The sequence below is a fragment of the Platichthys flesus genome, chromosome 11 (genome assembly GCF_949316205.1).
Source record: "Platichthys flesus chromosome 11, fPlaFle2.1, whole genome shotgun sequence".
Taxonomy (NCBI): Eukaryota; Metazoa; Chordata; class Actinopteri; order Pleuronectiformes; family Pleuronectidae; genus Platichthys; species Platichthys flesus.
This window is the reverse complement of record NC_084955.1, coordinates 17,978,146-18,000,780: the sequence shown is the minus strand read 5'-3', so window position 1 is coordinate 18,000,780 and position 22,635 is coordinate 17,978,146. Positions and strand designations below refer to the sequence as shown.

Below are 22,635 nucleotides of genomic sequence, written 5' to 3'. Positions count from 1 at the left end.
TTCAGGTCACTTAAAGAGCCTGGAAGCTTCTGAATGATCCCCCCCCCCCCCTCCTCTAATTATAGTCTGAAAGCAGCTAAATATTCCGTTTAGTTTACATTGTTACAGTTACTGACATGGAGCCGGACATGAGCCGCCACCTTTAAGAGGCCTGGATATAGAAGTTCAGATATGAGGCTTCTCATGTAGTGGACTGAAAAAAGAGAGGGGGGGGGGGGCTCTCCCAGTGACCTTCTGAGTAAGTTCAGACACACAGAGGCCGCAGACGAGGGATCGAATCTCCGCCTTCTGACTCTGACATTTAATGTCCAAAGACCATGACCCTTCACTTTCAGACGCTCGCTCCTCTCTGGCCCTTTCCTCTCCATCCCGTGAGCAGCCGGTCAGAAGTGGAGTCTTGGTTTCTCAGCGCATGATCATCACGCATGTGCAGAGGCAGCGTCTTCCGAACTCGTTTACAGACTCTTCTCCATCCCTCAGTCCAGTTGAGCAGTTGTTCTCTTTTTGGAGTTGTGAATGCAAAGTGCGTGTCATTGAAGGACAGGTTCCTTTGTCTGAACAGAAGTGCTGCACTCAAGGAGCCTGGCAGTGTTCATTGTAAAATATGACCAAGGCAACGTCAATTCCTTTTTATTTCAGGGTCGACTCATTTGTCAGCCAACTGCTTTTCTTTTAGAAAGAGATAGATATTATAAAACCTGTTGGAAGCGTCTCTCCGGCTGCCTCACCCCCTGCGGAGCCCTGACAGTGGATTGAAACCCAACCTGGGGCTGTTGCTTCCTGTCACCGCAGCTGACCACGAACATGCAGAACGTTTTATTACATCTTACTGCACCAAAAAAAATCACAATTCTGTGTTTTCTGCTGCAGCAGATTACGCGGTTAAACATATGGAGAGCAGACATGTCACTGTGCAGCAGAACGGGTCAGTGCTGGTGTGTTTTATGGCTCCGGTCCAGTGGTCCGGGCATAGCTGAACTACCACAACCCCGGGTGCATGCATGCCAGTCTTGGCCTCTGCTGTGTAGCTTAAGGTCAAAGAGGGGAAGTAAAGGTCAGGCTAAGATTAGACGCTGGCCGGCTAGTGAACACTCGGGCCATGGTATACTCTCAGTGCTGTGAATGCTGCTGCACACAGATCACATGTTTCTGTCACTACACTACAGCCAAACTCCACAGAGGTGGTGGCTCTGATGTGAAAGTGATGGAAGAAACAAACTCCTGAGCAAAATGTCAATGTTGAATTTTAGTTCGGTGGGAAGGTCCCGGTGAAATGATTGGAATTACCTTTAAAGCAACAATGATTTAACTTCATATCATTGTTTTTTTAGGAATGATTTAGTTTTCGCACAGTTTCTTGGAGAGACAGTAGATGAATGGATTTCTGTGCACAGTCATGTGACAGAGACAAAAGGGACGTCAGCGACATTTATGCAACTTGTCTCCTGTTATGAAAGTTCAGTTCAAAGTCCAGAGGAAAGTTCTGCTTGATAACAGATAAACCAGAATACACCCCGACTGCCATCTAGTGTCGTGGTAGCAACCTGCTCCTAAATACTGATTGAATATCAACCCAAATACTAGAATGAAAATAAACACTTGGACAATATTTTAATGTATAACATATAGGGCTGCAATTAGTGATGGTTTTAATTCACAATGCTAATCAGTTTATTAACATGCCACAGAATAGTGAAAAATGTCCTTCAGAAGTCCGGAGATCCCAAAGTGCCATCTTTAAATTTCTTCTTTTGACCCATGTTTCAAAACCCAAAGATATTCAAGTAAAACTATTTAAAGCAGAACAAATTTAAACCCTAGTGTGACTATTTGATTAATGCCCCTATATTTAGATCAGTGCACTGAGAGGTGAAGGCCTCATACCACTGTTTCGTTATAGGTCTTGTGTTTCATACTAAGTTTTGGAACATTCATAACAGCAGTGTCTTTTCTTTCCGAATGATTAGTTTTCCATTTTTTAAAGTAGATTTACCCCAAAACAATTCTATCCCCACAGGAACCCTTAAACGACTACATCTTCATATCTACAAAAGCTGTTTGAGAAAAAGACACAATCTGGGCACATTGCTAGAAAGAACTGCCAGAACAACCATTAAATATACAATTGCATCATATGTACGTGCATAATCTATAAATGCAGTATGTCAGAATTTGTATTTCCATGTCTATAAGATATTTTGCCCTGCAGGATATTGGCTGTAACAGCAGAATGAAATCTGCAGCAAAGTGGTTTTCAATCATCCAGATGTTATTAGAATTGGCTGCCGGCAATATGTCAGGAGGATTTGAAGTTCTGGTTCGAAGGACAAATCGAGATGACGCGTGTCAATAGAGAGAGAGAGAGAACGAACAGGGCGGGAGGTATGAGGAATAAAGTGAACAAGGATTTTCACAAACAAAAAAGACAAGAGCGGAGCAAATTACAAATCCATTTATTCATGCAAATCATAGGTAAACAGAAAAAGATCAGCAGGACTCACAGGTGCCATTGACTCCATTACCCCTGATGGGAAACACAATCCTCCGGCCCCAGATTCTCCAAACACCTTCACAGTGACAGTACAACAGACACGGCTAGAAACACACAAAGTGCCAATTTACTTAGAAAAACCAGGGCGACAATCAGCGATGACAGTTTGATGTAAACATATCTCTCATGTTCTAATCATCAGTTTGAACATTTAAACAACGCAATAGGCTACAGGTTAAACAGCCAGGATGGTGTGAAGCATCTGATCTAGGCAGGATGAAACCACATTAGCGACACCGTTACACCACACTACATGTAGTCTACAGGCAGGTGAACACTCCCCTCTGCATGTGTATTTTATTAAATTTTTTTACACATGAATAATCTAAGGACGTCATCAGTCTTTATTTCCCCCTCCTCTCCACTAACAGCCCAGTCCGCTCATGGACCCGATCCGGTCCAGCTTCAGCCCGAAGCATCCCCGGTTCCATCCCCGCCGTGAGCGGTCCGGCTCTGCACGCTTCTGATTGGCCAGGGCGCCCTTCAGCAGGCGCAGCCAGGGGGTCTCGGGCTGCGTTTGCGCGTCGGCCAATTTGGGGGACTCGGCTGCTTTGACCCCGGAGGAGAGGGTGGACTGCTCCTCTGGTTGGCTGTTTAACAGGTTCTCCAGGTCGTCCAGGGTCAAAAGGTCATTGTAGCGTTCCAGAAACTGCTCCATAAACTGCGGAGCGGAAAGAAGGGGAAACAAGATTTAATTTAATTGTCAGGGCGTGTAGGAGGCAGAATAATTCAATCAGCGATACATTTCATTACTGTCCCCTCCTTCAGGACCATTCTCTTGCGCCCACCATTCATCCACTCTGCTTTCTCCTCAGTCCATTCTTATTTTCCCCCTTTTCTCTCATTCACCCCCCCCCCCCGCTCTTTCTCCGTACCTGCGCGGCATCGGTGGAGGGATGCAGAGCGCGAGCCTCTGTGAGGTCCAGGGGCGTCAGGAGGAGCAGAGCGGCACAGAGCAGCACAGGACAGAGCATGGCAGCAGAGATGAAGGAACGACCGGTGCAGGAAATCTGGAAACACACAAACTGCAAACAACAAAACTCGTGTTTAATAATACATAGGAATTAAAAAGGACTTGTGCAAAAATTCCAGGACACTCACTGCATATACAGGTTGTAAAATGTCTTGCAGAAAACTAGGTGAAAGGTAGTAATGCTGTACAACTCTAAATTCAGCATTTCACAAGTCCTTATCCATTTTTAATTCTTATTTAACTTACAGATGAACATCATCATTTGCAGCCTCAATCCCTGGTTAGACTTTTTAAATTCTAGGAAATGAGAGCGTAAGAAAAAATAAATAAAGTACAGTCATTTTATTGCAGTGTTAGTATTATTGATATTAGGAAAACTTTTTGCTGTTATAAATAGTTCCCAAATTGTAGGGTTTTGTTTATAAAAAAAGTACTGAATAGATGAAATACAGGAACTCAGATTTAATAATTTTTAACATTTTATTCAACTAAAATGCTCAATTTGTATCACCACACAGGTCTTATCTGTGTAGTAATCCAGTAAAAATTTGTTTAAATTTAATGTTTTCTTTAAAAGCGGCGCAGCTCCACTTGCAGCTATAACCGAGGTAAATCGAACCCGGTTGTGATTTTTCTTCCGGGTAATAATGATATGAATCACAGAAAACAAACTGAACATGAAAACTCTAGAAAGGAGATAGTTGCTCACCTGTTGTCTTCTCTCGGAGCTCTGGGTGTCTTCTGCTCTCACAGGCTCTTCTCCATCCCTCGCTCTCTCTCTCACTCTGGGGCTACCTCTCACTTGTTGGCACCTGCCTGGAGCATCACTCTCTCACCGGCCTGGCTCCTCCCACTGCTCGCTCTGTGATGGAACTGAGCGGACGATTCTCTCCTCCGGTTCGCTCGTCTTTCCTGGCAGGAGCTGGATGTCGGCGGCATCAACTGGGATGCAGCAGTGGTTTTGTAGTGCGAGATATGACCCCCCCCCCCCCCGCCTCCCTCCCTCCCTCCACCACACCTCACCCCATCCCCTCTTCCTCCTCCTCGTCTTCATCTTTTCTTTAAAATGATGTCATGGTTGGATAGTGATTGTCATTGCCAAGGTGACTCTGTACCGTGCACCCCCCCCCCCCCCCCACACCGATGCAACTGCGCTGCACAAACCAAGGTCAAAGGGCAGCGATCAACTGGTGCTTTGTCACTGAGAGCAGAGTGTGAGTTGTGAAGTGAACCCGGCTGCATTCACACGTTTTGAGTCACCACTTTATATCTGAATTATACATTCGCCGTGTGGCAACAATGCTCCTTGAGCATGTTAGTCTCCCTCTTCTCGCCCTTTGTCTCTGCGGTCTTTCCCAGCATGAACTGACCTCCCCTCTGCCAGGTGAGTTACAGTCTGTCAGCGCCATCTGCTCCCTGTACCCCCTGCCACCAAATTACAATACAAGCAGGAGCTGTGCGATCCAACACAGACACACAAACAGAGAGACACACACTAAGACCTCAAAGTTCAAGCAACCTGTAATTATTTCAAGTAAATAAACCCCTGCAATTACAGATGTGTGGCAGAGAACGGGCAGGAGCTAGTGTCCACCTGTCAATCACATCAATTAGTTTCTCCTCCTGCAGAGAGCACAATTGTGTTGTTTTCATATTAGCGAGCAGAACTCATCTTTTTACAGCAACATAAGTTAGAAACAATAAATTACTCATGTAGCACCCACTGAATACATTCAAACTCAGAACCCAACTGCTAGGGCAATCGTATTGTTCGCCTGTTGTTGGCAAAGTGTTTTTACGTAACACATCAATCACAGAGAACTGCACCCCTCTCATCTTTTTCGGAGAGGACAACGCGTGGGCGAGGGAGTGGGCGACGAGGAGAGAGATTAGCGATGAGGGGCGGGAGGGAGGAGGGGGTTAAACTAGCGTACATGTGGTGTCAGAGAAATGAGCGCAGTAGGAGGCAGTGGAGGAGTAGGAGGAAGAGGAGGATAGGAGGGAGAAAAAGCACCGGGCGGTGAGCGGAGGGAAAGCCTACAAAGGAGATTGATTACAGGAGAACAGAGGCGGCCAACTAGGCAACAGCAAACGTGTCAGACAGAACAAGAGGGCAAAAAAAAAACTAAATTGCTGCAAATAAACATTCAGTCACGCTCGAATTGGAAGTTTTTCCCTCTAGTGATTTAAATCTGAAATGACAGAATCAATGTGAAAAAAAAAAAAATCACAGATGAAAATAGAGGAAAAAGAAAGTGGTGAAGCACGAGGGGTAGTAACACTGTCGGCGCAAGCTGTGACAGCCGATTAAACACTGCTGTCCAAACATATAAGACAAAGAGACATTCAAAGCTGCTTATAATGATTCTATAAATTCACTTGACACGACCCAGCATACACCGACTCCTCACAGCGTCTGTGAGTGACGGCTCTGAGACAGACAGACGATGAGTCCTTTTCAAAACCACAAACAGGTTTATTATGGAGGTCCTGAGTTTAGGCGGTTACAAACGTCAGACTACTGTAGCTTGATATGAATTAAAAGAATCTTAAAATATACAAAAATTAAAAAAGGTAAAAACATGTAAAAATGCTTGACAAACTTCATTTCAGATAAAAAGATTAAAAAGACAGAAGCTAGACAAAAAAGTAAAAAAAAAAAAAGAGCTTCAGTTTCTGAGGCGAGCTCGTCTGGATGTGCGGGAGATGGGTGTCGTCACTTTGGGCGTCTCACTCTCCGCCATTACAGCATCTGATGAAAAACAAATGTAATAAGTCAATTAAGCAGGACAAGTGGAGCCAATGAGTCACAGAGCTGCTACAGAGACAAACCTGTCCTTGAAGAATTGATCACTCGTGATTTTTAAATTATTAAAATATATAGTGTGTAAGTGACATTAAGTCATCTTCAGCTCATAGATTGTTTCTTATCAGCTCAGGAAGAAAGTTCCTGCAGATCTTAGATCAGTGCCGTTACAAAGCACAGAGGACTTCAAAAACCAACCGAGGCACAAAGCTCCCAAATCCTCATAGAGCTGGAGGAGCCTGACGTGGCTCAACGCAGTCGTCCAAACACCGAACTTGTCGCATTGATCCAAAGTTTGTTGCCGACTTTTTCCGAAGTAGTGGATTAAACTCTTCTCCCAGTATCATCAAATGAAGCATAAAGGTCCCTCACTTATTAAACTCAAACCGACAGAAATCAATGTTTTTACAAATTAATACATTTTTAGGCAAAAATACCAAACTTTCTTTGGGGACAGCTCCTATAATATAAGTGCATGTTGTTTTTCGTGATAGTGTTCTGAACTGTGTGGTTGGACTGATTAATTTTATTTTTTATTTTTTATTAAAAAGCTCCAAGAGAACTTTGTGATTTATTAATTTAAAATTTTGTAATTTTCTGACAATTTTGCACTTTAGCTCAAGAGAATTGAAAATAATTTTTTTATTGAGTTTATTTAAAACCACATGCTTAATATTTTAATAGATAGATGAGGGATTTGATTCCAAGCTTAACGGTAAATGAATAATGAGGCTGCACTCACCCTCCTCATCCTCCTCTTCATCACTGCTGAAGGTGATCTGAGGTTTCTTGGACTTGCGAGATTTCTGAGGTGTCACAAAACTCTCGTCACCATGGCTAGAAGATGATGGCTTCACTTGACCTGAGAGAGAGAGGGAGAAATAATAAGTTAATTTTGTCAAAACAAAAGTCGACACATTTTCAAAGTCAGTGAGTACCGACCTCTCTTGCTCCTCGTACGGCCTCTGGTGGGCAAAGGCGTACGCGTGACCGTCTTCTCAGAGGAGCCCTGCTTTTGGTTTTCCTCGTCCATCTCTGGGCTCTCTACATTCTCCAGCCCCCGTGTGTGAACCGCTGTCAGACGCTTTTCGAACTCATCTACCTGAGCCTGTAAAACAAGGTTACCATCAGTAAAAACAAGCGAAGATATATATATATTAAAAAAATCTTTAAATAGGAGTATTTTGTACCTTAAACAGGGCTTTGGCCCCGCGGCGGAGTTTGGCAGTGATGGAGAGCAGAGGCTGGTAAACTCCAGGCTCTGTCAACTTGTCGCTGTAACACTCCCAGCACTCCTGCAGCCTCTTAAAGCCACGCTCACACATAGACAGCAGAGACAGAGATGTGGCCAAATCACACCACTGACGCTCCGTCCTGAGGAGGAAGTAAAAACGAGAGTCATTGGAATTAGGGACTAAACTGGATTTGAAAGTATGTGAAGTGCATAGAAATTCAACATCCTCACAAAAAAGCTCATTAGCTCATTACTCATGAGAATGGCTTTGCCCTGGCATTCGGACCAAATCTCATTTCCCAGGAACCTCTTCTATCCAAATTCACTTTGCCATTGTTTAATATAAAATGCCCTTCCTGTGAGCTCTCGAGTAAGGATGGAGTATGAGTCAGAGGCAGACTGAAGCCTGGCCGGGCCAATTGTTCGTCTACACTGCCCAGCTATATGGGAAGACAGTTTCCATGACAAAGAGAGTGGAGAAGAAGATATCAGACTGGAGGTGACAGGTGAACTGAACTGTGAACTCGCTGTAATTGTCGATCGCTCTTCGCCCACTAATTACCCACGCAGCTACCCCTGCATCTTGCACAAATGATATACTGCTGGATTAGTCTTCAGTAGTGAGCCGGGAAAAAACTAAAAACAAAAGATACAGGTCAGAGATGTGAAGAAAGGAAATAGGAGTTGGAGATTTACTCACTTGGCAGTCCTGAAGCGCTGACACAGCTTCTCTACCAGAGACTCAGTCTGTCTTTCTTTGGTGATGTAGGAGAACAACTGTCTGAAAAAACACAAACAATACAGCATCTAAACAAAGCCCTCAGAAATGCAAAGATGTCCCATTTCTCCTGAAATGATAATTAACAAGACAGGTTTTGTCTGGACCCTGCAGAGATCAGTAGTATGAAGTCCTGCAACTCACTTCATGATGGTGTTGAAGTCTTCGGAGCTCATTCCTCTCTCTGGATCGGACAGGCGACTGATGATGTCTGGGAGCAGGTTGTAAATCGCGTTATCCTGAGGGGTACAGAAAAACGACAGTTAAAAACCTTCCAATTATTCTCTCACTACAGTATATCTTCTGAACGTGTGTGTGTGTGTACCTTGGTGGCCAACTCGTTGAAGAAGTTCAGGGCCAGGCTGGTTATGTGGGACTCAGGGTCAATTAGCAGCACAGCCACCTCACTGACTTGACCTTTGACCTTGAGCACATCCTTAAGAACCAATTGAGTAAGAACTGTCACAGCTGTCTGCCTCACTGAAGGAACCTCGTCGCTGAGCCTGGAAAAGAGGCGACCGTTACTGGCAAGTTCATCATCTACCTCTCTGGTGCCAAGAAGAAGACACCACAGTCATCTTAGCATTGTCTGTTTAGCATGACAACATTTGCTAATAAAGGCTACATAAACTGGACCTTTAAGGAATTACCATAATCATTGCATCATAACCTGTAAACATTTCACTAACAACCACATACAGCAACCTCTTGGTGGCGCCACATTAAAGTCAGGATTATCTACATCATCTGAAAACCATGAATGCCTCCATCACATTTTGTGACACTGTAGATGTGATATTTCACTGGTTAAATAAAATGTTTAATCTGCAGGTGGTGCTAGTTTAAAAGTCAGAGAGAACTAGTCAGGAGGATTCAACCTCAGGAGCCTGATTATGTGTGTAAAATGGAACTGACTGACAGACCAAGAAGGTCGTTCCAAGAAAACTTCTTAACACATGGCTACAAATGTGAGTTTGGGTAAAATGCCTCGTCACCCGTGTTTTTCTTGCCATTTTCACATCCCATTCCATTATGCTTTCTGTGAAAACCTGGAATTAGCCAGAATGTTACTGAAACCAAACAACCGGCAGAGCCTCAGCCGAGCACAACGGGATTGGACAGGCTGTGGCAGGGCAACCAGATAGGATCCTGAGACCCATTTAGATTCACCCTCATCCAGAGGCACAGAACAAAAGAAACTCATTAACCATTTCTCATTTTTGCCAGAGAGCAGGACTCCTGGCAGAGGATCAGACACTAGTACATGGCACGTCCACATACCAATGCAGCAGCTTACTACAGTGAGAAACAGGGTAATTAATTCTTAATGCTCTTATCAGGAGGCTCCAGGACAGCAGCCTGGAGAACAGTGGAGGTGTTTGTGCGCAGGAGACAATTAGGGGACATTATAAAATGCCTATCAGGTATAAAACACTATGGAGGGCAAAGAAAAGGAACAGAATTTTGTTAACGTTCGAAACACCTCAATGTGAGAATTATCAGTCGCTGCAATTAAAAAGCGCACCACACCAAACAGAGAAACTTCAGCTTGAGTCGTGTACAGGGAACCAGTGTAACTTTTTGCAGGAGGAACAGATAGAAACCACTAAGTGTTTTTCGATTGACAGTGTACCTACGAGCGTTAACCCCTGCAGAAGCTTTGCCTTGACCTAGAATTATTCCCTTCAGCTCATTCAACTGCACTATATAATTACAGCACACTAGCCATTGGTTAGAGCCACACTAGAATTTAAGATGTTCGTTGTATCAAAGTGCCCTTGTCTGGGGCCATCTATGCCTCCGCCCCAGTTCACGAGAGGGGGTGGGTTTGCAGGCCGCCAAGTGCCGGCCAGTTACCACGGCAACTGCAGAGGTCAGATTACAAGGCGGATATCAGAGTTGTGCCATCGTAGATTGTCTCGAAGTTTGTTTCCCTGCCATTAAAAAGTCGTGATAGAAAGAGTAAACTTTTTCCATCATGTGGCTCAGTGGAGCAGTGACAGCAGCAACACTTCAGTGGCTGAAAGGAGCAACACACTGGAGGTGGTGGGATCTGGATGACGAACTGAACAAGCATAAGGAGGATGTTGGCTGAGATTAACCGTCATTTACAGTACACCCACTAAGCTCCTCCATCAGCCGTAGCTTGTTCCTTATAATCCTGGGTGGCAGATATAAAACAAATCTGCAGATATTATGGTAATGTGCATGTAATTGAAATATAATCAATTACTGCGAGGGGGTGATGAGCCACTGCAACGACAAATGTATCTTACATTATCGGGCTGATCAAATCAAACGTGTCATTAGATTACCTGGCGTAGAGGTTCTGTGTCCAGGGCTCCAGAATGTTTGGGAATCGCACAGTGAGATCTCCGAGGGCTATTAGGGCATTGGCCCTGACGACAGGAAGAGTAGAGCGCTCCAGCACTGTAAATATGAGACGAATGTTCTCTTGGCACACTGATGGACTGAAAGAAATCACAGCATTAAAAGCTTATTCGCCACAGTCCATATGTACGACTTCAACTTACAAATGTTTTAATTAATATGCAAATTAGTTTCTCAAATTAGCACATCATTGTTTGGTCCATAGATGACAAACACATATCATAGTCCCCCGTCACCATACCGCACAGCTCAGACGAATAACTTCAACTTTCTGTATCAGCTCAAACACAACATTAAGTTTAATATCAAATCATTTCACAAATATTCATACAATATGGATCTTATGAATCTTACTTTCCTACTCAATTTTACCTAATGGACTCAACTAGTTGCAGATTTTGTTTGTGTTGATTAATCAGCAACAAAAGCCGTGTGTTTACCTAATCATCATGTACTGTGAGAGTGCCAGACAGGCAGCAGTGGTGAGCTGTGGGTGGGAATAGCGTCCTGGAGAGCTGCAGACTTTCACCAGCAGGGGAAGAAATGCACACAGCAGGTTCTCGTCTAAAGAGACAGGAAGAGGATAGAGATGATTCTGCTAAATCTCTGTTAAGATATGAATGAAGTGGATGGTTAAGAGTGGGTTTGAATAAAGCTTAATGTGGAGCAGCAAAACTAAAGACAAGAGGTATTTGTTACCAGCCAGTAATTCAGTCTCGCAGATCTTTCTGATGAGTTCAGCCTCTGTGTCTTCAGCAGAAGCGCCCATCAAACCCAGCTCCTCCTCCATGGCACTCTCATTTGCTGATTGCTGCTAGAAAAGAAATAAAGCTATGGATTAGATTTATAAAACTCACCATTTTTCGTCTAAAAGTGAGCAAATCTCGCATAGTAATTTAAGTAAGCTTAATTTTATACATTTGCCCACATTTTGGTATGAAACACCAACTTGAGGCTATAATGTATCCAAACTTAAATGTCTCAAATCCCTGAAACGTACCCGTTTTTAGTAAAAGTTTTGTTTTACGTCACAGCGTGTGTCTCTTGGGTTATCAAGAGAAAAGATAAAAACACAATATTTTGCAAATTAAGGGGAATATTTATCCCTGTTCCCTGATGGGTTGAACAATTACGAGCCATCACTCATCCGACTGTGTCAATACATCTCACCATGTCATCCTGCTGAGACTGTCTGTCAAAACAAATAGGTTGTTTGGCTTCATTTGTAACAGAGTATTTGCTACTTTTATAAACAGGCAAGTGGTATTAATGGTGGTTAAAATCTGATCAAGCTCTAGTTCTGTGGACTGAACAGAACAAGGACTTTAACTAATGAATCATTAGAAATATTAAATTAAACTTTAATCCGAGTGCACACAAGTCATTGCAGCATCATTACCTTAGCTTTGCTGGATGGGACCTTTTCCTTCTCCTCCCTCTCCTCGGTCTCTCCTCTCCTCCTCCGGAGCTCAGCACTCACACTGCGCTCAAGGTGAGACACCTGCCAGAAGGCCACGCAGCCACTCAGAGCCAAGAGCTGGGCCAGACACACACAGTTCACTGCAGGACACAAAGACAAGCGGACACATGTGAGTAAGAGCATGTTGACTGAGCAAGAGGTCCTGGTTACACAGTGTCGGTGCCAATGTCAATCCAGATTAGACCTTAAAATACAAATGTCTTCTTTAGAAAGGGACACAATGGGTCTCACCTTGTTCACCTTGCTCACTGGACTCTTGAGATCCATCTTGAGTCTGGCCAGAATCTTTATTGACTTCCCCACCTTCTGCAATCTGATCTAGGAGGAGGCGAGCGCTGCGCTGCACCAGCCGGGAGCACAGCTGGTCAGGAGACTCAGCCAGGAAGTAGATGAGACGGACAGCCTGTTCCATAAAGCCCTGCCAGTAAGGGTCCTCCATCACCACACCTGGAGCAGGTACCAACAGATTTAGTTGTAATAAAACAAGAGTGGTAAAGCTAAGACAGAAAAGCTGGGAAATATTTCTCACAGGGCCCATTTATCCTAATTTACCTTCAGCGAGGGCCTGTGTGAGGCAGGTGAAGAGCTGATGGTCCTGAGGAAGTCTGAATGGAGCACCTTTGGATTGCTGGTGGAAAAATGTAATATGTAAGATATCACCATCATATTGTACCAATATGTTGAAAGAGAAAAACCTCGGCTTGTACTTCTAATGACCCAACTTATCGGTGGGCATAGGATGTATTGTATTTTTAAAATACTTATCCCACGTCATCATCCCAAAACTTTGTTCTTAGTGATGTAATCAAGTGCAAAGCTGATTAGACAATATTGAGTATGGTTTTGAGTCCTTAAAGCAAACCCAGTGTTTCAAATCGAAACATTTAAAATAAGATTTAACACATTGACTGACGTTATCCATAATCAAAAGGTTAAATCAACTAAACCCTTGGATTTCTAATGAAATCCTGGTTTATATTTTCTTACCCTGATGTGGTCAGTGATACTGCAGATGGTTATAACTGTGTCTCTGGCCAGAAGGAAGTCTTCAGTCACTTTTTCTCCAAGAGCCACGGAACAAAGAGTGTCCAGGTTACTAAGCACCACCTCTCTCTCTGCCCTGTGCATTCACATACATACAAAACAGACATTTTAACAAAGAGGCAAAGTATTTGTTCTTTTTACTCCCAAAAGGATCAAATGATTATTCAAATCAAAGTAATAACATCTCTGCCCTACATCAACCCGACTACAGTGTGCTGGCCTTGCCGGTTCTAGGCTGCTGCCGAGATAATGCGAGTAGGAGGACGGGTTAGGAGAAGCACATAAGATTTAATAGGTTATGAATGCTGCTGGCTGCATGAAGAGAGGCAGCTGTGTGGGCGGACTGCAGATAGACTTTTCTCTCACTTGCTCGCTCTCCCCTGCAGCAGTGGCTCTCTTTGAGGTAGATTGAGGGGGAACACTGAAAAATACATATATTCAGTGAAATGCATTGGCAAGGAGCCTAGATATGGTCGTGACTTCGATTACAATAGGAGGAGCTGAAGCCAACTTGTATTCTGACTTATGAGAGAATTTGCTGAATGTCATGTAGCTAAGACAGGACCAGAATATAAAGAAAAAGTGCATTTGTTTAATCAACACAACTAAAAGTGGAACTCTGACACATCGAGAGATTTGATACAGTTTATACCTGTAACCTAAATGCAGTCTGTATCTGTATCTGAAGAAGTTTGACTAAGGTGTTATAATTTTAAGTTTTTAAGGTCAATTTTACTTCTCTGCTTGAAGAACTGCAAGATCAACATAATATGAAAGTGCAAACTAGAAAGTTAGGAAAAACGATTGAACTCCTTGTGCTGCCCTTTTGCAGTAACTCTAGAAAATGTTAGTGAAATTACAGGCAAGGATTAAAAAGTGAAACTCCTATATTTAGTGACCTTGCACAAACCCCTTTCTTCATAATGGCTTGATAAAAGAATTTCTTAAGAACATGCCGACAGTGGTCTGTGTCTTACCGTGTAGCCATGCCCAGAAGTAACACGGCTGCTCGCCTGTTTAAGCCAGACGTCTCTCGTTTCCCAGTAAACCTCTCCCACAGGACCTGCACTACAGTGGACTGGAGATTGCTGCCACCGCCAAAGAATTCCTGAACCTACAGAGATAAGTTTGATTTACATGAATCAAGTAAAACTACCGGAAGCATTTCATGGTTACAAATGTGTTCTGCAAAACTATATTTCTTTAAATGACCTATAGAGAGAAATGAGCTAAAGAGTAAGATCAGTCACTCACTATTTCCTCAAGACACTGGATTGTTCCCAGAGATGCATCCACCATCAGCTCAGAAAGACTGTCCACAAGAGTATGAGCTTTCATCCTAATACAAGCATAAAACAAATCTTTAAAATTCGATTAATATCACAATGGTATATTATAATAATTTACATTAAACAGAAATCCAGAAAGCAATAGGGCTCTCTGGTGATTGACTTAATGACATGTTTATATATATATATACATATATACACACGTTTTTTTTTTTAAGAAACCATTTATTTGACTCAATATTACTGTTGTAAATTTTTAGACCCCTTTTTGGGGAGACCTAGTCTTCTGAGCCCAAACAGTTTTTGTTTTTCTTAACTTAGCCCTCAGATTACCAAAGAAGCTACTCATAGCAGACTGAAGAGCAAAGAGAGCTGGGTGAACTTTCTTGCCTTTTCACACACACACACACAACACCACACACACTGTCGGCATCATCCCAGTTATTACTCCACTGTGACTGTTGAGGAATAATCTAGGACGAGCCAGAACACTGTAGGCAGACCCTTACAGCAGAGCAGGAAACCTCCCCTGCACTGCCAAGATTACCTGCCAGTTAAGTCAAAGAAGAACCCAGCTCTCATTCAGTGAGCTCGTATTCGCCTTGGTCTCATCATTGGGCAAACTGTGAATTCAATGTGCAAATGAAAAACTTCTCGCCAGGGTTCATATGTACCGTGTGCTTTCCCCTCCAGTTTTTTTGGAGCAGATTCTAAATTATAAGAAAAAATTTAGAACAAATATTTACTCACTAGGGGCTGAACGGGACATTTACTTGTTCTAAGTCAGGGCACTTCATGCAAGTTTTACAGACCTGATGTTGTCTCCCTGTGGGTTCAGATAAAGGCGCCTGTAAGCCTGAACGACAGCATCTTTAATGGCAGTGTCAGTTGACCAGACGAGAGGCAACATCTTCCTCACACCACTGACAGAGTTGGCAACGCTGAACTCACACACTGTCACACAGAACTGCACAGCCTCCTGAACCACTAAAAACACAAACAACTTTTGTTACAGGAGCTGCCAATATCTCCATATCAGTACATTGTAAATTCAAACACTATAGGTAAATGCACATGTTAGATGAGGTTTTGACTAATAACTAATAATCTATGCTACCTGAAGTGGTTTTCATGTAGAGCATCGTGTTGATAACCGAGATGGCTCTTTCCACTAGTAAGGCGAAGGTTTCTGTATCTTTCAGATACTGCACCAACATCTCCTGCTTCTTCAGCTCCCCGTCCTCCCCCTCTTTCTCTCCCTCTTTCTGTGGGGTAGGTGGCAAGTTCTGGCTGAGCTCAGCGGCGTCCTCGTCAGAGCCTGAAGAGTGTAGATGGAATAATGTTAAGAGTTTGCATTAAGAAGAAATCACACAGGCGTTCAGCCAATAAATTGCCTTTCCATTGCTGCTTGATTAGATAAATTAGGTTACGGCTGCTCTCTTCACTCTAGAGGCTTTTAGTGCAAGTAAGGCAGCCACGCTTACATTAAAGAACAAGCAATGCACACAAGTCTTTCCTGGGTATTATCTCACAGAGCCAGTGTATGTGCCGGTGTATGGAAACATTTTGGCACAGCAGCAAAAAAATGTTTTATCTGAGGACAACCACAGAAGCTCCTGACTCAAATATTATTGGAAACAATGAAATGGTATGTGATTAGGAATTCATGGGGGGTTGAATAAAGCAAACAAACACACAAATTAGGCAATAATCACTTAGGCTACCAATGGAGATGTTTAAATACCAGCAACATATGCGCCAGTAAAGGATTTGCGGGGGAAGGGAAGGGAAAAGGCATCGGAACATTACTGGTAATTGGCGCGAGACTGAGATTGGTAAAGTCCTGCACTTCACATTAAAGCCTTTACTACAGACGACACAGTCTTAATTTGATTCTAATATGAATGCGGTTTCCTTTCTAATTGTGATTAAAAATGCATCTTTCTAAACAGCCAATATATTTGTCACAATATCGTTTAGTCTTTGGAAGCGTGTAAATACAATGGAAAAGTCCTTTCCTGAGTTTAAGTAGCATGAAAAATTAGTTAGTAATTTCTCTTGAAATGATGGCCACATTTGTAACTGGTGGTCTGACATAGCTGCAGCATAGTGTTTGTAGAGGTTATTTATCGTCCTCGGGTCAGCTAGTGTTGCGAAATACAACATGAATAAAAAATACTGCTGGTTTGAAAAGGGAAGTGTTCTCTGCTCTGAAATACTCTGGTTAAGGCAATTACAGAATAATGAAATGACACTGGTAGAGAATGTGAAAAGAATTGAGTCTTAAATGTATTCATCCTGCCTCCATTAAGAATGCAATTTGAGAGTACTTTGGATGAGTACCTCTGAATAGAAAGGGGACAAGTTAACTGAGTGCATGTTTTACCTTTGAAAATCAGAGCCAGGGTTTCCATTAGAGTCTCAGGGGTAACAGTGGACAGAGATGCAAACCTCTCAGACTCAGGGAAGCAGCTGTGAGCCTTGATACAAAGACGTACAGCATTCCTGTAGGACACAAATTAGATCTCACATATCAAATTGTTGGCTGATGGACGATACAAGTGTAAAAACATCCCTGCACTTGCCTGTATTTGTTGACCCGGAGGTACTGAGCAATCATCACTGCAGTACTCCTGTCGTCTTCAGCCACTTTTTCTTCTTCCACATCTTGGTCGTTCTCGTCTTCCTGCTGATCCTTCTCCGTGTCACTCGAGGGTTCCAGCTCCGTCCCAACAGTAATGAGCAGCTCAGGCTCCATCGCAGCCCACAGCTCAGATGCTTTAATCACGGCCACTGCCAAAAAGGATGGAAAATGATTTAAGTAATTTAAATCCAACCAGGGTCAGTTTGAAATTTCCCCCCAGTGTTAAGCGGTATTCTAATTTTTTGGGGCCGCGTGTTTAATACACCAAATTAATTTAAGTGGAGGAATTACTGACGGTGACTTTAATACCTGATTAGTAATTGATCTGCAAGTGTCTAAGCTGAGAAATGTATTTGAACGACTGTTACGAAAGGTAACATAAAAGCTGAAATCTCAGTTAATGAATTCAAGTTCTCTTGACACCAATGCAAATAGTTAAATTTCTCTCCTTTGATCAATACATGCATTGTTTTGCACACATCTGAAGTTCTTTTAACATCTGCTTCATAGTGTTATTTTTTATATACTTAATTATTAGTTGTTACAAGATTGAGAAGTGTGTGAGTGGGTTCTAATCCTGTCCATATAAAGTTTCCATGTTGTGATTTAAGTTGCAATGGAGTATTGCAAAGCTTTTGTGGATACCAGGAAGAATAGTAACTAAACTTTAAGGACAAATAAATTCAAACTATGGATTCTTCCAAATATATGCTATATGTAGTGACGATTGGATTTAGGTTGGATACTCTGCCCTCAGATTACCAAAGAAGCAACTCATGGAAGACTGAAGAGCAAAGAGAGCTGGGTGAACTTCTTGCCTCTTCACACATGCACGCCACACACACACGCACACTGTCGGCATCATCCCAGTTATAACTCCACAGTGACTGTTGAGGAATAATCTGGGTTGAGCCAGAACACTGTAGGCAGACCCTTACAGCAGAGCAGGAAACCTCCCCTGCACTGCCAAGATTACCTGCCAGTTAAGGCAAAGAAGAACCCAGCTCTCATTCAGTGAGCTCGTATTCGCCTTGGTCTCATCATTGGGCAAAATGTGAATCCAACATGAATATAAATAACTTTTCCCAACAAATACAAACCTGGTGCTTTCCCCTCCAGTTTCTCTTTCATCTCTCTCAGTTTAACCGTCTCTTTTTCCAGTGGAATCTTCAGATCTGCACTGCTCAACTGAAAAAGACAAATTCATGTGAGACTGTGAAATATGGAAATGTCTCCTACTCAAGTTCTGAATCCTGTTGGTTTGAGTTACCTTGCAGCTGTAGGGGTTGTGTGCTATGAAGGCAGCCAACAGCTGGATAGCACTCTTCACTGCGTTTATAGATTTGTCCATCAGTCGTCCCACAGCAAGCTCCATCACCTCGCTGTACTTACACAGGGGCAGTGCCTAAACACAAGACAGAATGTGTTACCAGGTGGGAATTGAATGTCATCCTTTCACAAATACACAAGGCTACTAAACATACCTTGCTGTTGACGATTCTTGTGTACACCTGCAACACACGTGCCCTGACGTGGGAGTGTGTGTCGTGCAGATGTTCCTGCAGTGTGTCAAAGAATCGGTCACGGTCGGCTTTACCAGATTCATCGAGGCCGTCTCCACACAGGACCCTCACAAGGATGTCTCCCAACACTTCACACACTGCAACACGCATTGTGTGGCTCTGAAGAACAGGGGGAAAGGGAGATAATCAAGTTCAAGGTTCAAAATAAATGTGATGTTGATTTCAAGGTTTATAGCCCGGCCCTAAATCCATTAGAAATATGCCCTCAGATTACCAAAGAAGCAACTCATGGCAGCATGAACAGCAAAGAGCTGGGTGAACTTCTTGCCTTTCCACACATGCACACACACATACACACTGTCGGCATCATCCCAGTTATTACTCCACTGTGGCTGTTGAGGAATAATCTGGGTTGAGCCAGAACACTGTAGGCAGACCCTTACAGCAGAGCAGGAAAACTCCCCTGCACTGCCAAGATTACCTGCCAGTTAAGGCAAGAAGAACCCAGCTCTCATTCAGTGAGCTCGTATTCGCCTTGGTCTCATCATTGGGCAAAAAGTGGGGAGGACATTTGTCTCTACTATAGCCATATTTCGTCTCGTACGAAAGAGTACAGAGTTTGCAGGAACAACATGATCTGGTGTGCAGTACCTCTCCTTCCAGGTGTGTGATCAGCACGCTTATGTTGGGGATCATTAATTCAGGCACCAGGCCGCTGAGTTCCGAGAGAAAGGTAGAAAAGGCCTTGACCCCTGACCCCTCTCTGGCAAGCTCCTCACTGGACTTCTGACCTATCTCCCTGTAAGAAGGTGAGAAGATAACTTTAATTTCTTTACAATTTGCAGCCAAAGAATCATATTTCCTCATAAATGCTTAAGTATGAAAACATAACGTTCTCCTACCTTATTACTTCTCCTATGATAGACCGTACTCCATATTCGGTGCTCCACACAGACACCGCCTGGGCAAAAACAGATGACAACTGCTCGAAGTGTTGCAGCAACTGGATCACCTTTACACTTGCACCTGTAAAAGTTTAGAAAGTTAATAAAATGTAACACCAAAAATTGCTATGTTCTTGCAGTTATACATCTTGCACCCATGATAAGCACATTAGTGAGGGACTGACCAAGGAGGTGGTTGTACTTCTTGATTAATACACCCAATAGGTGGATTATACAATCTCTGGTGGGTTTGCTCTTGACATGACTGATGGTTGGGTTCTCAAGAACTTTGTAACAGCAGCAGGTCACGCAGCTACAGAAACAAAAGGAACAGATTTTTTTTTTATTAATACATGGTATGGTAGTAGTTGTACACAAGGCTTTGAACTCAACAGAAAACAATACTAGAACATCTTCAGTGGATCAATAACTGAAAAAGAAGAAATACTTTCCTCTAGTAGTAAATATACTTGAAAGGCAAAGCTAATTTACATATAAACTTCACAAGGCCACATTTCCCCGAGTGCTGATTTACCTGACGAATTCTTCCTCCACCAGGGAGAGGTTCCAGAGGGAACGGATATCCAGCTGGAGGAGCTGGACAAGTGCCTGCAGCACCTTCTCCCTCTCAGTATCCCACTGCATGAGTCCCTCTCCACCAGCTTTACCTTTTTTACCACCCTGTGCAAGAGACAATTTGGTCTGATAAGCTGCATTGATATTAGACTTGTAATCTCCACGACAACATTAACAATTAAAAAATATACAATACAAGCCCTCAGATTACCAAATATGTGTTCATACCCGCCAAACCAAATAATAAGACCATGGCTCTTGCCAGCTGACACATACATTCACACAACGTACACACAAAAATATACAAACATCCACACTTTGTTTGAAATCTCCTGCATATCCCATCCCACTTCTTTTGGGGGGGGAGAGGCTGTAGAAGGTGTCAAGTTTACTGTGGGTGGGGCCTTACAGCAGTGCAATAAATCTTCACCATACTACCAAGACTACCCACCAAACAGGCTAGAAACCATGGTCTCTTGGTCTGACTGGATCATAAAACTTGCCATAATCTCATCAGTGGGCGTTAAAATGACAGATCAAATTATAATTGAGCTGTGAAAGCCATTCATTGAATGCTTCTTAACTATGCCATTATTGAGCATACCTTCCCAGGTGCGGTGACGATGCTCTGCCTACAAGAAAAGACCTCAAGAGTCTCTGTGAGCTTGCAGATCAGGAAGACGCTCATTTTGACCGCATTAAGCTTCTCTTTGCGCTCTGCAGCCGAGACTGAGGTGGCCATGAGGAGTGCTGGCAGGGTAGCAGCCAGGCCATTAACCACTAAAATGAAAAGAAACAAGACATAATGTGATCACCCAAGAACATGAGGGTTGTATTTCTATCAATTTAAACAAAGAAATATAAAAAGGTCTCACCTTGTACTAGTAATTCCAGCGTATCCTCTTTTACTCCCAGCTCCACTGAGTTGCAGTGCCTAAAAAGGTAAACACAGTATTCTTGTTGTCGATTCAGCGTCAACTAGATAATTGGAGCAAAGTCTATGTGATGAAAACTTACTGAAGCACACTGTAGCATGTGTCAAAGTGTTCCAATATACACAGAGGCCCCTGGCTTCTCAGTGCTGCCTTGAATCCTGTGAGAGATTAAAAAAGTTTAGGTTTCAACTCTCACTGAGCAGCTGCAGACCTCCACAGTCTGATTTAATACTCACGACTGAGACTGGCAGGCAGCTGTTTTGGAGAGACCACATCTTGGACGACGTACTGGTTGATTCCACCAGACTTCACCAGGTCTCCTGTGCACACAGGCACAAAGAAGTCCCACGACATGTCTGCAGAAAATTACAAAGAAACATTGGTTTAGGTCACTGCTTCTTTGACTAAACAGGCAGGTAACGCTGTTCACTATGATTGAGTTCCAACTGGGGGTTCTGTAGGTCTGTCAAGTCTTTTAGGAAATATTGGAACAGTTTATTCCAATAAATATTATTTTCTAACAATCAAGTACTTAAGTAAAATGGAAAATCAGCAGGGAGTAGGGACGATGGCCTACAAGAGCTTTCGCCCAAGAAATTAACTTAAAGACGGTAAATTAATGTATTTAATGTAACCGTGACCCATATACGACACGGTGGGACAAACAGCCCACAACCAGATAAATATATTTTCTACAGCAGCCGAGATTCATTTAACTCTTTTAAAACATCAGTTTCTGTTCAATACAATTTTCAACAAGTCTTAAGAGTTTTCACGAATCTTTAAATCAGCCAAACTCTACGACTTTGTTGTTGTGAGTCGAGATAGCCAAACAAGCTAGCGGGTAAAGTTAGCAGGCTAACTAACTTCACCCTAGCGAGTCTCTTTCGCCGTTAACACCATTGTTCAGCAGAAAGTGTTGTAGCTAATGGAAGCTAACGACTTGTATACGAATTTTAAGACTGTAGGGCTCACCGGTAACGCCTGTAGTCCTGACAGCCACAACGTCGGCCTCTGAAACCAGAGGAAGAACTTGCTTCTTTCACCGTCTGCAAACGGTCTGATTCAAAATGATCCAAACATCGCGCCAAAGCATTGGCGCGGTGACGTCACAAATATGCGCCCGAGACACGAGAGGGTTTGACTCAACAGTGTCCCCTAATGGAGATCCAACCGAACTACAACTGCCACATGAAAAGTCTGTAGAGTCTCGATTACCCAGGTCCTGGTATTTACATGTGCATCTCTCTACATCTTTATATTAGTTCCATTCATTCATGTTTTTTTATTCCTTACTCTAAATATTGCAATTTACTCAACACTCACCGATGCCTATTTTGACTCTTGATGCTGTAATACTGCAAATCTCTCCATTGTGGGACTGATGAAGGATTATGTCTGTTGAGATTCTCAGTCATCCAGGTCATGGTATATCCAGGAGCTAAAAAAAAACAGGTCAACTGGACT

General features: G+C 43.0%; 2 protein-coding genes and 4 non-coding genes across 7 annotated transcripts; all 6 read right to left on the bottom strand.

Moving 5' to 3' along the window:
* Positions 1 to 2,915: 2,915 nt before the first annotated feature.
* nppcl (natriuretic peptide C-like) lies at positions 2,916 to 4,372 on the bottom strand. The gene is made up of 3 exons (XM_062400077.1): positions 4,234 to 4,372; positions 3,427 to 3,576; positions 2,916 to 3,212 (listed from the first exon to the last, which is right to left on the bottom strand). Exons 2-3 carry the CDS (start codon positions 3,523 to 3,525, stop codon positions 2,916 to 2,918), a joined length of 396 nt encoding a protein of 131 aa, XP_062256061.1. The 5' UTR covers positions 3,526 to 3,576; positions 4,234 to 4,372.
* A 1,611-nt stretch (positions 4,373 to 5,983) lies between these two features.
* ncapd2 (non-SMC condensin I complex, subunit D2) lies at positions 5,984 to 22,214 on the bottom strand. 2 transcript variants are annotated; one of them, XM_062399884.1, is made up of 32 exons: positions 22,144 to 22,214; positions 21,405 to 21,524; positions 21,251 to 21,326; positions 21,109 to 21,167; positions 20,838 to 21,013; positions 20,193 to 20,338; positions 19,843 to 19,970; positions 19,616 to 19,739; positions 19,365 to 19,512; positions 18,675 to 18,872; positions 18,461 to 18,595; positions 18,291 to 18,378; positions 17,132 to 17,339; positions 16,933 to 17,051; positions 15,664 to 15,864; positions 15,359 to 15,533; positions 14,512 to 14,596; positions 14,235 to 14,371; positions 13,201 to 13,333; positions 12,766 to 12,841; positions 12,445 to 12,660; positions 12,133 to 12,293; positions 11,433 to 11,547; positions 11,174 to 11,297; positions 10,658 to 10,813; positions 8,668 to 8,845; positions 8,487 to 8,581; positions 8,265 to 8,345; positions 7,521 to 7,704; positions 7,273 to 7,438; positions 7,073 to 7,192; positions 5,984 to 6,276 (listed from the first exon to the last, which is right to left on the bottom strand). In XM_062399884.1, the coding sequence occupies exons 2-32, from the start codon at positions 21,520 to 21,522 to the stop codon at positions 6,194 to 6,196; spliced, it is 4,209 nt and encodes a 1,402-aa protein (XP_062255868.1). In that variant the 5' UTR covers positions 21,523 to 21,524; positions 22,144 to 22,214; the 3' UTR covers positions 5,984 to 6,193. The 2 variants fall into 2 exon arrangements, with proteins under 2 accessions (XP_062255868.1, XP_062255869.1); XM_062399885.1 differs by having other exon boundaries at positions 11,433 to 11,544.
* Positions 14,866 to 15,166, bottom strand: LOC133965647 (small nucleolar RNA U85). Its single transcript, XR_009923890.1, has one exon. It is a non-coding gene; the product is annotated as a small nucleolar RNA U85 (small nucleolar RNA).
* On the bottom strand, positions 17,939 to 18,239 carry LOC133965648 (small nucleolar RNA U85). Its single transcript, XR_009923891.1, has one exon. It is a non-coding gene; the product is annotated as a small nucleolar RNA U85 (small nucleolar RNA).
* On the bottom strand, positions 18,974 to 19,266 carry LOC133965652 (small nucleolar RNA U85). The gene has a single exon (XR_009923895.1). It is a non-coding gene; the product is annotated as a small nucleolar RNA U85 (small nucleolar RNA).
* Positions 20,431 to 20,755, bottom strand: LOC133965651 (small nucleolar RNA U85). The gene has a single exon (XR_009923894.1). It is a non-coding gene; the product is annotated as a small nucleolar RNA U85 (small nucleolar RNA).
* Positions 22,215 to 22,635: the final 421 nt, after the last annotated feature.